Here is a 17,004-nt window from a genome sequence, read left to right as displayed (position 1 = left end):
TTTTTTGTGTTTTGGGAGTTTCCTTTGATGTGGACTCATTCTTGGAGTTGTGTTTCATGAGACTCCTAGGGTGGGGACCCGCCTTTGGAACGGTGTGTCAAAAATGTGCTTGGTTGTCTTGCTAGACATGGTAACCCCATGGTTTCAATATCGGCTATATTGGAAGAGACTCTAGAGTGTAGACTCATCTTTGGAGTTGTGTTTTGTTAGATTCATGCGTGGGAACTCACTTTGGAAATGGTATGTTGATTTCGAGCTTGAATGTTTACCTTGTTGGTTAACTACAAAGCAGGTTGTTGGTCAAACTTGGAGAACCTATGAGATGGAATCGATTCTTGGAAGTGTAAGGTTGATATGAAACCTTGAGTTTGTATTCGGACATTAGAACCTTTATAGGTTTTGAGAAATAAAAAAAATCTTCCAATTGATCTATGGACCTGTGGTTAGATAAGCGGTTCCAAATATGACCCTCCTACTGTGAAAAGGGAGCTATATTGATCATCAAAAAATGGTATCACTATAAGAGTATCAAAATTAGGTTTTGATATCAATGAATGTGTGGCAAATGCTCTTTGCGCTCAAGTAAGAGTTTGAGTTTTGAGGGACAACGTTGAAATACGGATTTGTATCAAGGATTATAAGTTTTGAGTTTCGAGAAGGCGCTACCATCTTCAGAATTGTTAGTATGTTGGTTGGCAGTCAGCTTATGGTTGAGCTACGGTCTTGGACATGAGAAGTCCTAGGTTGGGTCAGAGATCTAAGTGTGGTTATCAGAGGAAGCTGCATTTGGTTTCGGAATTGAAATTTGGATGAAGACCTTGTGGTTAGAGATATGGTTCCATGAGCGTCATCAGATCATATTGGAATTAAGTCTACCATGGTATAAGAGACAAGTTTGGTTGTTGAGAAGAGCTCCAAATTGTGGATGGTTTTTGAAGCTTCCTGCTTTGTGGTTCTAGGAGTGTTTTGGACATTGGATTGTATATGATCATCAACGAGAACATTTATAAGATGGAGTGGGGGAAAATGTCAAGGTCTTAAAAATTTTTGCAATCCTAACATGTGGTTTTGGTGTATGTTTCTAATTTGGAGGGAAGGTCAGTTAACCTAGATTCAACTGCGCAATTGTCATGGGGATGGTTCCGATATGTTTTTGTGATGTTGTGGTTAGTCCGAATAGTGCTAATTGTGATGTTCTCAAACCTAAGATGTATGATCATTAGATCCTTAGTAGTTACTCATATGTGAACGAGAATACTTCAAGGAAATAGGGAAACACAAGGTGAGCCCCACCCCCCCCCCCCCCAACCAAAAAAAAAAAAAAAAAAACCCCGCAATTATCCTATTAGGTACTAAGTGAGCATCCTAAAAAGGTCTCAAGATAAAGCTCTTGACATCCTCAAGGGGTGACCTGCGCTTCCGTCTGGGATTGGGGACCCCATGGATGATCCATTTATACTCTCAACTTGGAGGTTTGGGTATTCGCCCTTCTCGTTCATCAACTATATATTTAGGCGGTGTCATCCTAAACCCTAGTTGTGCTCTGGGGATGATAGTTACCTTCAGTTTTGGTGAAATGCGAGTTTATCTCCCTTACCATTAAAGTTTGGATTCCTAAGTGATCACTTTAGTTGGATCAAGGGCTGTCCAGCTGTAAGACCTGACCTCTAGGTTATATATTTGAGTGTTTCCTTGGATAAGGATGAGTACAGCTGGGCTGAACTTGGTGTAGTCTTGCCGATGCACAGGCATGAATCCTTGGCAGTTTAGGTAGATCTTGGCAAGGGTGATTCCTTTTGGCCATTTAGATCTCCACACCAATGACATTGAAGCTAAATCATGGTTTAGCACTTAAAGGAAGGTTCATCAAGGAGATCTATAATCTCCTTTTTTTCTTTCACTATTGTTGTAAATGTTCTTAGTAGGATGACTAGCTGTGATCTAGAGAGAGAGGAGGACCTTAAAGATGCACTCTAAATAGGCGTTTGCTTTTCATTTACAGTTTGCTGATGATAATACTATTTTTTTCCCCTTCCTAGGAGCTTAGGCTTTTTTTTAGTTTTCTCATTCTTTTGCAAGTTTTTCTTCCTTTTTTAAACGGTAATCTTTGTAAGTCTAGTTTAGCAGGTATTAACCAATCAAGGATTTCTTTTTTCAAAGTTGGCAGCGTGTTTTATTCATAAGTTGGCCCATTTCTTATTTAGCTTTAAATGGTAATCCTAGAGTTGGGTACTTGTGTCCTTTCGGAAGAAAGTTTATCCAGGAGATTAGATTCTGAAAAATGGTTGTTTTTCATTTTAGGTGGGCGATGGCGAATTACTTTGATTGAGGCTTCTTTTTTGTTTACTCCTCTTTATTTCTTCTCTTTCTAGGGTTCGTCTAGTGTTGCTCAGAAATTAGAAAAGTTGACAAGAGACATTTTGTGGTCAGGGTGGATAAGGATAAAAGGGACCATTTCATTAGCAGGGATAGGGTTTGTAAGCCAAAGTTTGAGGATGGTTTAGGTTTGGGTAGTTTCCAAGAACATTGCCCTGGCGGGTAAATGGTTATGGCATTTTCTTTGGAGCATGGATCCCTATGGCATATGGTAGTTTTTGGCAAATTTGGAATCCAACAAAACGGGCGGGATGCCAAAGTTAACAAGAATGGTACTCATGGGAGTCATTGAGAGTTTGCTTCTCTGATTTTGCATATCTTTTTTCCTTCCTCAGGTTTGATTTGGTGTTGGTAATGAGGAGAGAGTTCATTTTTAAGAGGACCTTTGGATTGGGGCAGAACCCTTTTGCATTCATGTTTCCTCATATTATCATCTCTATCGGAGCAATGGAGCAAACCCAACTCTTGTGGTGATTGATTATCATTCCTAGTTCTCATCTTGATTTAGTGTTCAGCCTTTGGATGAGCTGGGGGGAGCTTTCCTCAAATTGTTTTTCCTTTTTATCAGATGACTAAAGGTTCTAATAGTTCTCATGTTCCTATACATCCCTCAACATGGAAATCTAAGGCCCAATCCAAAATTTGGACTTTTATTTGGTCTTCTGATCTTGATAAGATCAATACTAATGATTGTCTTGAAGTTAGAAAATTTGAAAGCAGAAAAACAAATGCTCATTTATTTTCTTCATTGTCCTTCTTCTTGGAGCATTTGATGTAGGTTTTTTTTGTGTGATTGAGGATTCTTTGTAAGGTTATTTCCATCAAAGATATAATAGAGTTATGTTTGGAAGTCATAAAGAAGCAAAAATTCTTTGGAGACATGCTGCTTTTGGTATTGTGTATTTTGTAGGAGCATAACTCTAGATTTTTTATGGGAAGGATGATGGAACCAGATTTTGTGTGGAGTATGGGTCTTATGTTTGGCATCGTTATGGTATTTTGCTTCTGGTTTGTTTCAGAGGTGCGGCTTATTCATGTGAAACGAAATTTTTTATTTTTATTTGTTTTTCTTTTCTTTTTAAAAAAATTTTTTTTTTTGGTTACCTGTTTGATTCTTTGTTTTTGATTTTATAGGAGGACTGCTTGTCCTCCATTGTGTTGTATTGGTTTCTTTCATTCTAATGCAATTTCTTCTTTTCATCTGAAAAAAAACTATGATCATGTTTTTTCGCAGCTGCCTGGAGATATGTTAGGATATAAGATTTTCAACATAGATAATGACAGAATCATTTATGAAGTTCATCATTGAATAATTATTTGGGAAGGTTGTGACATAAGGTTGAACAGGAGAATGAACCGGAATAAATCAGGCCACTCTTTGACAAAGTTTATCTTGTTTTTAACAAATCAGGCCAATCTTTGAAAATTTTAGCTTGATTTTAACCATGTTGAAAAATATTCACATAAAAGACATCCAACAAGCAAACATCTACAAAATAGATAAGAAAAACCGACTGTGTTAAAAATAATATTTGAACCTTCTCAGAGAAAAAACGAAGGCCTTTATCTGGATAGTCAGCCTCATATGTCTCCCCCAATAATGGATTAAATGGTTTGCAAGCTCTTCCTTCCGTAGAAGCATATCCGGATACAGCAAATGCAGCTACATTAAGTATTCTCATAAGGCTATTACCCTGGAAGATATAATCAATGTGTAAATTAAAAGTTGATAAAGTGAATGGTACCAGTTTAAGTTTTATCAAAAGACAAATGATGAAATGCTAACCCATCAACACACACTAATTTTAAGTTCACTACAAAATGGTTTTGTTGATATGCCTATATATTGAAGAACTCATTCAATCAAAATTGTCTTCAGGTAGATCCAAGGATCCCCACCACTGGCAACACCACTTCTTTCCCCCTCCCCCCCCCCCCCCCCCTCTTTTTGTGTGTATGTGCAGGTTGCTTGTGTGTGTTGGGGGATTCAGGGTGAGGGGATCTTCAAGAAGTTGAAATTATGAACATAAAATTATATAATTGACAACAGAAAAGGAAGGACTTCGAGGACTCAGTTCCATGGACAAGAAAGAATAAAGACACAGGTATCCACCCTTATGTTTCAAGTGCATTTCGAGATCCATTAGCTTAAGCACTATTTTCTATGTACCCATTAAAGGTCCCACACTTCTTTTTTTTTTTTGGAAATTTGTGTAACAATGCTTGAGCAATTAATGAGGCCCCTTTATTTTTCTAATAAATGACTTATTGTGCAATCCTTTGAAGATATTAGCAGTTAATGGTTATATGCCAAAGATTTTCAAATATTTCAAATTCCAAAAAGGCTCAAGAAGACTATTTTGTTCTTTCTCTCTCATCATCATGCTTTTCAGCACTAAAAAATGCACATCTTTTGGCTCCAAATGCACAATGTATACAATTTTTTTCCCACACTAGAACAAAGTTCAAACTCTAAAACACCAGTCTCCATATTTACATGTTTGTCATAAATTCAAACCCTATCCATCTAGAGATTCTAAAATCTTCTCTCCTATATCTATCTATCTATCTATCTATCTATCTATCTATCTATCTATCTATATATTTAGAACTTAGAAGACAATATGTTACTTTAATAACTAAGTGGTGGGAATGGGGATATTTTTGTCCGTATGTCTTTATTATTATTATTTCTTAACATATAAGAAGGCAGACCTAGATCTGTACATAAGCTCCAATAAACTGCCAACTGGGGTTTATCTCATTCTTCTCCACCCTAAGTGCTGTATTTTCTTGAAATTGAATCTTCAATATTTCAGATTTACAACATAGTATCAGAGCAATAAACTTCTCTGAACCTGATTAATCTGATGTAGTTATAGCCCTTCTCTTCATCTTTTTTTTCTCTCTTGTCAAATTTGAAAAAAGAGGACCTTTTTTTTTTTTCAAAATGTCTTTTAGGGTTTCTTATCCTTCTCCTCTTAGCCATGAGCCACTCCCATTGTGGCTCATGGTAGTTTGCAACAGCACCCTACTGTTTCCCGCGGACTGCTGTTGCTGTTCTGATGTTTCCTCTGACTGCTGTTTGAGTGATGATACTGTTATGATGTCATGATGGCTGTTTTCATGCCTGCATATGCTTCTAGCTTCTGCCAGGTTGGTTATTAATTGCCTGCAGTGCTTCATTGTGATTTTCCCTGCTCTGTGGTCAAAAGTGTGGCATGCTCTATTCCATGTGATCAAAGCAACTTTGAGAGGATGTGCAGGAGACTACTGATCTGTGATTCCTCCAAGTAAACAGTAACTTCAGTTCCATGGTCATAGCTGCCTCTTGAAGTTCTGGAACTTTGAAGTTCTGTAGTGCTGTTCTGTGTTAGTGAGTGCTGCCTTATCCAACTTTGTTGCTGTGTTGCCACTCCTGATATTGGTGTGTGCAGATTGTAGTGTATTGAGGGTTCTGATGTCCTCTACAGAGAGTGCTTCGACTGATACTGTTAACATACAGATCACAGCCATTAAATTGATTGGATGTGCCAACTATTTGTTGTGGTCTCAGGCAGTCATATGTGTATTAATGCAAGAAGAATCTCCAAGTATTTTTTGTACTCTCCTCCATCTCTAGACTCCAAGGATTGTAGAGGTTGGATGAAAGAGAATTGACATAGTGCTCATTTGATTGTCGAAAAGCATAGAGCCACGAATTGCTGCAAACATGATGTTTCCTAGAACAGCCAAGGCAATATGGGATGATGATCTTCATGAAATCTTCTCACAAGATAAAAAATCAAACTCATATCATGACCTGCATGAGAAGTTTTTTTTAGTATGGCCAAGAAAGTAGGTCCATCAATGAGTATTAATTCACTCTGAAGGGTATGTAGGAGTTCAAGAAGCAACAAGCTGAGTTCTTGGGGGCGAGTTTCTTTCTTGGATAAGTCCTAAGCTTCAATTCATCCATGGTCGGAATCTTGGTGGTGAATCCACACATGATGAAGCATATGCTAGGATCCAACATATCACCAAAATGATTCTCAGTCTTTTTCTAAGCTTCTTACCAAAATAGTTCAGCCAGGTTTTAGCACTACAGCTAACTGTGGATGGAAAGGGGTGAAAGACAGGAAGGAGGTTTGGATAGTGGTCGTGGCAGAGGTAGTCATGGTCTTAAATTTCCACGAAATTGTTGAAATTTCCGATTTCCGCCACCCTCGAAATTGAAATGGCATTCGATTTCCGTCTTGCATAATTTCCATTGAAATCTCAACAAATCATCCGAATTTTATCGAAATCTCGAAATTTTAGCAAAACTTGCTGAAATTTTAACTATACAATGAAATTTTTATCAGAATTCAAAAGAGAAATTTAGGAGTGAAGTGAAATTATATCTTAATTTATTTTATATATTTTGTTGGGACAAAAGATTATTACAAATGCTTTTGAAACTATATGAAAAAATAAACTTACATTAACATTTTATTTAACCATTCATGTCAAATTATCGATATTTTTATAATAAATAATATTTAAATGATTTATGAATTTCATTTGTATTAACTAATTATGTTTAATGTACATTATCTTACAAATATATATGATACATATACTATTTTACAACTTTTCCACCTTATACAAAACATAGATGTTAATATATTAGTCCTAAAACTTATATTATTATGTTTGTTAACTATTTCTAAAGCTTCACAATGAATTCCATGTTTTATTACTAATTTCCGTTATTTTTTCAAATCGAAATCGAAATTGACATTGAAATTGAAATTTCCATCGAAATTTCCGTACTTTTGGAGCTTCGAAATTTGAGTCAAAATCGAAATTTAAGACCTTGGAGGTAGTGTACTAGGATGGGGAGTTTGTCAAGGAAACCTTAGCATTTGCAAATGTTATGACAAAGACAATCATTCAATCATTGGGATCTCCATAGGAGACCGACTTGTGCTGATAAGTCTCTTGCCATGGTTGATTCTATTTTTAACATGTTGACACTTCAAGTGTACCGGGCATGTTGGGAATAAAGAACAAATTCCCGAAACCTGTGAGAAACAAAATAGAGAAAAATAACGCCAAAGAAAAAAAATCAATCACACACACAAGACAATATTTACGTGGTTCGGCAATTTTGCCTACGTCCACGGAGTTGCAGGGATTTTAATATTATCAGGAAGAAAACACAGAGAGTGCGGCGATACAATGCTCTCCCTCTTGCTCTCTCGCAAGTACAACCACCCGAACCCTAATCACCCGAAAGCAATCCTTTTTATATATTGCGCCTAGGGTTCCGTTCCAAATGGGCTCCAAAATTTTCCCGGGGGCAATGCCACGAGTACAGCTTGTACCGCTTAGTCCATAGAGCAAAGCCTTGAGCCTTACGGCCCAAGCCTTCGCTCCATGGACTAAGCCTTAAGATATAAATCTCTAATTAAATAGAGGTCAGGTTGACATCCAAATTAAAACACAACTAGGCTCCACAAAAGCCCAACACCGTACACCTAGACCATCTTTAGTAACCAGGAGTATGGCCTATCACTTGTTACCAGTGGCCCACCCAATTTGGGCCCGCCCAGCCCTTCTTCCTTCTCCCTTGCAAAGTAGCTAATCCTAAATTATCCAATGCCACCACCTCCTCCTTTCTATTCATCAAGGCAGCCAAACACATGCTAATTTCCACTGCCAGCTTGGTAAACTAATCCCTGGAATAAGCCCTTTTCCACCACAAGAAGCACAAAACAACTTTATCCTCCTTCCTCAAATTATCTTACCCCATCAGAACATCCTTCCAACATTTAGTTAGAATTTTTTTCGATTCTGGGATGCTCAATCCTTGGTGCTAAGAACCCTTGTGTCCATCCACAAAATTTCTCCAGCTAAGCCGTTGCGGTTTACAGACCCATGGAAGAAGCAAGTAGTCCTTACCTCTATAACAAAACCTGCTTCTAGAAATTTTCCAGCTTGAGTTGGTCTAATTGCCACTAGACACTCAAATTGACCAAATCTTTTCCTACAAATGAAGCTACTAAAGAGCACAAATTGAGGTCACAATCCACTGAGTAGCTGACAACACATTTTTCACCCACCAATTCCAAATCTGATTCTTCTAGTAAATAATCACAAACAACTCCTCCAAGTTTCTCTAGCATCAAATTAAAATATTTCCTTTCCATCTGAAGCTGCTTTCACAGAGGATTTCTTTCCATCAATGTGAAATGTCATCCTTTGACAAAAGATCGATGGAGGATGTTCACTTTGTCATAAGCCCAGGCAAAGCGCAAGAGAGAGATTCCAGGTTGAATTATGAATTCCAGGTTCAAAAATAACATAAGAAAAAACAGGCAACATAACAACCATAATTCAACCAAAACAGTAGCCTATAAACTACACAATGGACATAATTCAGCTCCTGTGCATAAAACAAACTGATTTAATTTCCATTACACGTACACACAAATATACAGATACAAGATCCATTCCTTAGCATTAAATATAAGCTAAGCATGAAATTATACAATATAGCCCCAAGAAATTGAATGCATAAGTTCACTATAACTGCTCTTATTAGAAACACACGTGATTCCTGAAAAAATCTGTTGATATTTGTTACAGTTTGATATACATTGTTAGCCCACAACTTAACCTTTTAGGTAAATAGGTTGCTTAACTTAGTATCAGAGCTGGTTAAAAATTATCTTATTTCCTATAATGGATGTTATTTATTATTTGTTCATCTCTCCATGTGCAATTGGGTGGGGGGAGTCAAAGTTTGATACCCTTGTTAGCCTGCAACCCAAAAGCTCATGCTTCTTGTTAAACTTGCTCAACAACATTGATCAATTGTGAATATATAACTGATGAAAGTCATGGATAATGAAATAATGAAAATAAAAACAAACCAAGTTTATTGACAGTCTTACCCTTTTTCCCCATTCATATGCCCGGTCAATCAGATATGAATATTCCAAATCTTCAAAACATTTTTGCAGAGAAGAAAGAGGCTCATTGAAGTAAACAGGAAGACAAACTTTTGTGAGGTCTTTCCCAATGTTATCCTTAATCATCGACCACAAACTAACCCCTCTCTCTTTCTCAATTGGATCAGGCAACTTCTTTCGCCTCTTAACATGAGGGTAGCTTGTTCCAACAGATCTAATTGAAGGATCAATACCATCTTCAAATTCAAGAGATTCCTCATCGTTAGACGAAAAAGAAGATATCCGAAAATCAGACCCACTACTCTTAAAAGAACTTGATGAGAGAAAATCCCTAGTATCAAAGAAAGTATTGTCATCATCATCAGTTTCTTCCTCTGCACCATCTACTCTTTCATTGTCATCATCAGATTCGCTAACACTTCCTTCTAAAAAAGAATATATATATATATATATATATATATAGAAAAGAAAAAGAAGAAGAAAAGATAAGAAGCATTTCAATAAAAGATCATGATGTTAAAATAAAGCACAAAACAAAATCCAAATTCGATGAAAGGCAACTAAAGCAACAAATAGAGAAGTCTCGTTCTATTAAAAAAGGAGGCCATTTTGGTGAGCCCTCGCACACCAAAAGTTACAATGAAAGTATTGCCACAGATATTTTTATCATTCCTCCTTCAATATCAAATAAAATTGTAAACATATATTTAAATGTCGAATAACCCCCCTCCCCCCCCCCCCCAAAAAAAAAAAAAGGAAGAGTTCGTTTGTGAAATTGTGAAACCCTGAAAGATTTAGCTTACAATATCTTTTACTATAAAAATAGATAGATAGATAGCTATATATATCACGGATGCTTTAGGAATAATGCAGGAAAAAACTAAAAATTAGTTCCCTTAATCGTATAGATAAGCACCCCCACTTGATAATAGAAGGCCTTCTTAATTCTTCATTCAGTTTTTTGTTTAATTTTGTTGCTTCTTTAAAATAAAAATAAAAAAATAAAAATGCAAAACAACAAATGGTATCTCTAACTTGGATTCTACAAAACCACAGTGAACCATCCTCTGCAGTTTAATGAATAAATGGTTGTTGCCATGTTCGTGAAAAATCCTATATTCAATATTGCATCACAAGGACATTTAGCAAAAGTCTCAGGAAATAATCATTCAAGCACTGCAAAGAAATAAAATCATTCAAGCACCACACACCACTTATGGAATCTAGTCTACACCTCTTATCATCAAGTCCTGTCATAAAACTAACAATACGGTCATTTATAGAGTTAAATGCGCTTTTGGTCACTAATTTTTAAAATTTTCCATTTTGTTCAGTGTAATTTTTTCCCTAATATGAACACTGGACATTCTAAATCATCGTATTTCAGTGCAAACATGGTACTAAAATTGTAACGAATTTGAAAGCACATTGACTAAAATTGCAACAGTTTAGAATGTACAGTGATCACAATAGGAAAAGAACTTGCAGTGACCAAAACAGAAATTATCAAAAAAGGAATCACCAAATATAAGTGCATTTAACTCATCATTTATGCATTGCTGTATCATAAAAATCTAGAGATCTTAACTAGATTCCCATACTTAATTTCCTCCTAAAAAAACAAAAAATAGAATGCATAAGCTTGAATTACTTTTCTTTCTGACAACAAGATTAACAAACTGTAATTTAAAATTTTAAAACTCCCCACTTCGAATTCCCCCTGCCCCAACCCCAAAACACTAAAACAATATATCCAAAGTCACATGTTTGTAAACAATCATGAACCCAGCAAATATCCTTGCATTTCAAGCCTCTTAACTGATTTTGTCAATACGTTTTTGTGTTGGTCAGACCGTTAACAAAAATGTAAAACAGATAAGATCATATACTAATAGAAAACAAGTATGGCAGCTGATCAGAGTAAAGGTAAGCAATTCATGATATCAGACTTCAAAAACATAATGAAATAAAGGAATGCAGTCCATGACATCAGACTTCAAAAATATAATGAAACAGTATGCAAGTCCACTTAGGTTCTTTCAGTTACCCAGAAATATGTAGCATATTTAGACCAACAATCCAATAGAAAGCATCTCAATAATGAAGTTCCTTATTCAACCGAACACTTGTGTTTGTGTTACAACATACCACTGTATTTTTCATGCCTTAATCTAGAGCAAAACCCTCGCTCTTTCAACTGTCTTTGACTCTCATCAACCACGGTATCCTCCAGATCAACTTTTTCTGTCTACACAAATAATTATGAAGTATCCGTTTCTTAGCTGAAGAAAAGAGGGGAGAAAAAAAGTAGAAATAAGAGCAACCTGTCCATAATATCAACTTTTAATGCTACATTATGGACACATAAATTCCAAAGTAAACAGAAACCTTCAGAAGGCAATGTTAATATGGAAATGGAATTTTCTTGTGACAGTAATATGTCAATGAATGAAGTGTAGAATAGCAAAATGAAGCGTTGAAACTAAATTAGAAATGAAACATAATATACAAGGCATCACCATAGGACAATATAGAAAAAATTAGTCAAGAACACACACTGAATGTTGAATGCTGGATAACAGATAAAAGTTATATTCCAGGTAAATTGCCTATTCCAATAATGGATGAAATTATTTGGATATGATTAGACAAAGACCAAGAATTAGGTTTTGATTACTCTAAAATGTTGCTCACAAGAAAGTATGATCCAAACCATGCAAAACTTGATGAATAATTTGCCTTAATTTGCTTTCCTTTGATTGCTAATTCCTTTTTAAATATATCAGGGAACATAATTAGAGAAGTTAAAAAAGTTAGAAAATCCTCTATTTTTTGCCTCAATAACACATAACGTCTTGGACCTCCACAATTTGTCAATCGCTTTCAAATAGTCACTTTTTTTTAAGTCCAGTCAATCATTAATCATCTCAATATAGTCCTAGACCACTATAATGATGACACATACCAAGATGATTTCACTGAAGACCGCCAGGTTTATAAATGATGATGACTGGTAGAGATCCACTGCATCAATGATTTGTTGAAAAATGACTAACAGGAGTCAGTAATGTATATCCCAGACATCTGAAAGATACCAACAGGAGTCGAATCATGGGCTGTAGACAAATAGATAACAAATATGGCCGAGCTCGAGGCATCAGGAATATAATCCTTGATATGACCTCTCTCTGGATTTGGACATGGACAGCCACACGGAACCCACATGGAGCAGAGAAGGTGACAGCTTACTTAGTGAAAATGTAAGTCCTTGTTCCAGATAATAAAAAATAAAAAATGTTCTTCACCTCTAGCCATAGATCTGCACAGAGAAAGCAATGCAAATGCTTTCACAAGCACATGCTCTAAACAAATACACTGCATGCATGGGAGATAATAAGACCAAGAGATAGGCAATATCGCACACACAGACATGACTTTAAATAGCATCTACATTTTGGGGTCCTGATACCATTAGACACCATTATAATGATGGGAATAAAATCATAGACATAGAGGCCGCTGTAAGCTACTACTGCTAAGTAACAACCAACTGTTCGAGCACCATTTTTTCCACTTCTCATTTTCTCACATTTTTCCTCTCGTGAATCAATCCTACTTGACACTATTTGAAGAGAAGACAGAGAAGAAGATTGAGGATGATAACGATAAATATTTTTTTTAATATTCAGAGGAAATTCATTAATTACCAATTTGATATCAATTTTTTTTTTATCTTTTTATTTTGATTCGGTAATATTAATCATTTGGCGTTTCTTTTCTATATTGTTCAGCTTTAACTTTTTTTTTCTTTCCTAGTTTTTGTCATGTTCAAGTTGTTAATAATTTATTTGCAAGTGTAAATATAAATTTATAACTTATGGTATACAATATAACTTGTTAACTAATAAATGATGTTAGACATTAGTAAGTTGAACTAAAGGATTCAATTAAAATACATTAAAACTCTTATTAGGAAAGGCAAGGGGGTTTAACAAGCAAATCTACTAATATAGACAATGTTGGGCATGCTTTGGAAAAAAAGAAAGGACATGCCCATTACGCCCACTTCCCGTTATGTAACATACTCTCTCGCTTTCTAATGCATCCATACCATTATGCCATGCTATCCACTACCACTATATTTAAAATCACGATATGTGTTTGTACATGTGCATGCGTGCATACCATACGAAGGTAAACAAGAAGGGAGCACATTTTGTTCCTCACTTCAAGAAGAAGGATTCGCCAATAACCATTAATGGTTGGCAAAAGATAAAAAACATTTCATCATTGTCTTGGTGTGAATCAAACCTTCTACGTCCATAAAGTTACCAATGACTTATAAAAGCACTTTCAAAGTCTTAAAAGAGTTACAAGACATACACTATATCATAAATCAATCACAGATGCGGAGTGTAATAGTGTACAGATTTTTCTGTCCATCCAGAAAGAATTTTCATATTTTGATTTTGGGTATAAACATCAGCAAATTTTAAAATGTAAAACTTAAATCATCAACCGTGTATATTGAATAATTGATCTCATGAACATAAACATAAAGGGGCTTCTGTAACAAACAAACACCCCTCTACAGTATTTCATCAATGCTTCCAAAACAAAAGGAACTGCTCCAAACTTTTTTATAGGAAGCCCATCATGAGAACAACTAATTGACAATTGTCTACACCACAGTTTTTGAAACCCAGAAAGGGCAGAACAAGATGAGACCAGTACAACCTCTGAGTTTATAGGCTCGGAGGCTGGTCTATTTTGTAGACGTATGTTCTAAACGGAGGCATTCAGCCCACGGTGAGTCAAGTACATACCAAGTAGGAAGTCGCCCTAAATCGATTAATATGTCACTGCTTTATCAAATATCTTTTTTAGAAAAAACAGTATTGAGCTAAACTAAATTTCAAAAAAAATAAAAAAATGAAAAAAAGACAAAAACATTAAAATTAAATGAGGATGTACAAACTATCAAAAGCAACTTCCATCTGATTCCTATTATTCTGTACTAAACGAATTCTTTGAAATATAAACGCATAAGGCCTACCCAAAAAAGACACATGAATGACAAACCCCCAGTCAACTACCCCTATACTAAGTGCTTTGGAAAGCACTGGAGTTTGCAGAACTCTGAGGAGAAACTGAAGAAAAGTTGCGAAATCGATTGGCATGATTTTTTTTACTAATCATTACGTGTACCTCTAACTGCCGCAGCGTGTCCATGAGGAGCCACTGCTTCTGTTTCAACAGCACAAGCTGGCTCTGCAAGGCAGCAAACTCACTCCTCATTATCTGCTCACTGTCCTGGATTGCTGTCTCACTGATGCCCTCTGCTAGAAGTCGCTGCCTCAACTTTTCTGTAGACACAGAAACATTGTCTAAAGGAGCCATTAGTTCGCTGTTAGACACCCGGGGGAACATTTCCTTCACAGCCTGCAGTGTGTCCATCCATGCCACTCGATCTTCACGTGTGTCAGCCCTCAAGTGCAGCCTCTTTGTGCCAGTAAAAATTGAGAACCTCTTATCATCAGATTTGCTCTCACGAACTGAAGAAACCTACCAAATACCCCCACCAAATCAAATAGAAATTTCATACATACATATTCGAATTTTGCATATTTTTTCTTCTGAAATTAAAAAAAAAAAAAAAAAATCCTAAATGTGAGTTCTAACTTCTAAATCCGGTTTTCATTTTTTTTTTTTTCAAGAAGAATTGCTCAATCAAAATTTTCACTCCAATATTGGTTTACAGAGCCTCCACTCCCGCATTAGACTTTAGACATGGTCAGTAGTTCTATTTGCTATCTTATTTTGATTATAAGAAAGCTCGTCAAATTACATCAGTGAACGAGACAATGTGATTTATTGTAAAGAATAAAAATCAGATGGTACAACAAATTTCAATCAACGAAAATTTTAGCTAGAAAAAAAAAATGATAATAAATTCCTTTTTCCAGAATGCTTGCACCTTGCAAGTTGCAACAAATCAAAATGTTATTCGCACACATCTCTAAAATTAAAAATTAAACAGGGGCGGGGGGACAAAAAAGAAATGTACACCTTGCACTGAATGGCAGATATAAAATGCAACAACAATTGAATCGAGCTATGACTCAAAATGCAATCAAAAAAGGACGGAAAAACTATTAGAGCTTCATATAAAATTGCCAATGGACCAAATGTCTATTCATGTGTAGTCATTTCCTTCATAAATAAAAACCAGCCAAAATACACAGAGGTATAAACAAATTTCTGTACAATTGATCCAAACCTTGAGATGAATTTCGCCAAGAGGCTTTCGCCTGAGCTGCGGGGACCCGTTCTTGTGGCGAGAAATAAGCCGGATCGACTCTTCGCCGATAACTTTCAATCCCTTCTCGGTCTCTTGATTGACTACAATTTTATGAGGGCCGTGACTCTTATAATAAGACAACACGCCGTCGTGCAACACGAACCAGCGAGGACGCCAACCCTTGCCGTAATTCACCCACTTGTACAGGATCCCGGAGACTCCATTTTCTACTATGTCCTTGATTTTGACCTCACGTTGATCGAGCGGAGCCTCCCGCACAGAAGACGGCCGCAAGGCCGACTCCGTAATCGGCGACAAAGTTTTCTTCATCGGATAGCCGTGGTCGGCGGTAGCGTGGTTGTTGACTTGGCTGGTGGCGCGAGGAGGTGGCGGCGGGAGAGGCGGCATGTCGGAGATGTCGGAAGTCTTGTGGGAGACGATAGAGACGCAGCAGAATGGTTGGCGCATTGGATTTCAGCTACCGCGGCAACGCTAGTCGAGATGATAGTTGGCGGCGGCGGCGGCGAGTGGGCGGGAAAGCCGCCGGTGATTTTCCATGGTTTGGAAAAGATTTTGCTGGCGAAGATTACGTGAATAGGATGATGATTAAAATCTACTTACCTGATAATTAGTGATAAAAATAGAAAATAGAGCGAGAAGAGAATAGGCAAGAGGAGAGAGAAAGGAGCCGCGAGAAGTCCGGTGGCACACGGAAGGAATGGCGTGGACAGAAAGAGAAGGAATCCGGCTGAAAGGGCGGCGTTCGACGGCTGCTTGGACCGGCATCCGGTGGCTGAGCAACAACGCGGTCAAGACTGCAGACGCAACTAACTGGAAGAGATGATTTTATAGTCGGCGGTTGCTAAAATTCCTCTCCCTCTCTCTCTCTGAGAAGCGGGTAATTTTTCCCTCTGGAGATTTTGATCGCGTGTGAAAGGAAGGAAACTCAAAGAACACATGACCAATGCGATATTGCCACCTTGCATAATATTATCGTGACACGTGGATTCTCTTCCCAAAGTCCCTAAATGTTTTCTTGCAATTTGTCGCGTAGCGGCAGAATGCTAGCGGGCGGCTCATTAGTCAGAAAGAGTCGCACGCTTCACGCGTTACGCATATATTCTTCTCCTTTTTTATTTAATTTAAGATAATTACAAATCTTTTTTCTAAGAAAAAAATATCTAATTATAAATATTGTTGAGAAGAATTGATGATGAATTATTTAATTTAAAGGAAAGTAGCACTCAAAAATATTACTTACCTTATTCTTTATTCGATCCCTACTTTATGAGAGAGAAGGCAAAATTGAAGATCAACAAAGCACTTCCATTTAAATTGAGCAAAAATAGGAATAATACCATTTATGTATTTAACATTATTTTACATATC

The 17,004-nt window shown here is 36.7% G+C and overlaps 1 protein-coding gene across 3 annotated transcripts in view; it reads right to left on the bottom strand.

Annotated features, from left to right (window-relative positions):
* LOC131162051 (oxysterol-binding protein-related protein 1C-like) overlaps positions 1 to 16,532 on the bottom strand; it is a 31,826-nt gene extending 15,294 nt beyond the window's left edge. Inside the window, exons 1-5 of one of the 3 annotated variants that reach the window (XM_058118171.1) lie at positions 15,595 to 16,532; positions 14,523 to 14,879; positions 11,463 to 11,562; positions 9,297 to 9,739; positions 3,915 to 4,070 (exon numbers count right to left, since the gene is read on the bottom strand). In XM_058118171.1, the coding sequence (XP_057974154.1) occupies positions 3,915 to 4,070; positions 9,297 to 9,739; positions 11,463 to 11,562; positions 14,523 to 14,879; positions 15,595 to 16,083 (1,545 nt within the window). In that variant the 5' untranslated portion in view covers positions 16,084 to 16,532. The remainder of the gene's footprint in view (positions 1 to 3,914; positions 4,071 to 9,296; positions 9,740 to 11,462; positions 11,563 to 14,522; positions 14,880 to 15,594) is intronic. The other 2 variants (XM_058118172.1, XM_058118170.1) reach the window with 2 other exon arrangements.
* Positions 16,533 to 17,004: the final 472 nt, after the last annotated feature.

Source organism: Malania oleifera, chromosome 8 (genome assembly GCF_029873635.1).
Source record: "Malania oleifera isolate guangnan ecotype guangnan chromosome 8, ASM2987363v1, whole genome shotgun sequence".
In the NCBI taxonomy this organism is placed as follows: domain Eukaryota; kingdom Viridiplantae; phylum Streptophyta; class Magnoliopsida; order Santalales; family Ximeniaceae; genus Malania; species Malania oleifera.
This window is presented reverse-complemented; position numbering and strand designations above follow the sequence as displayed.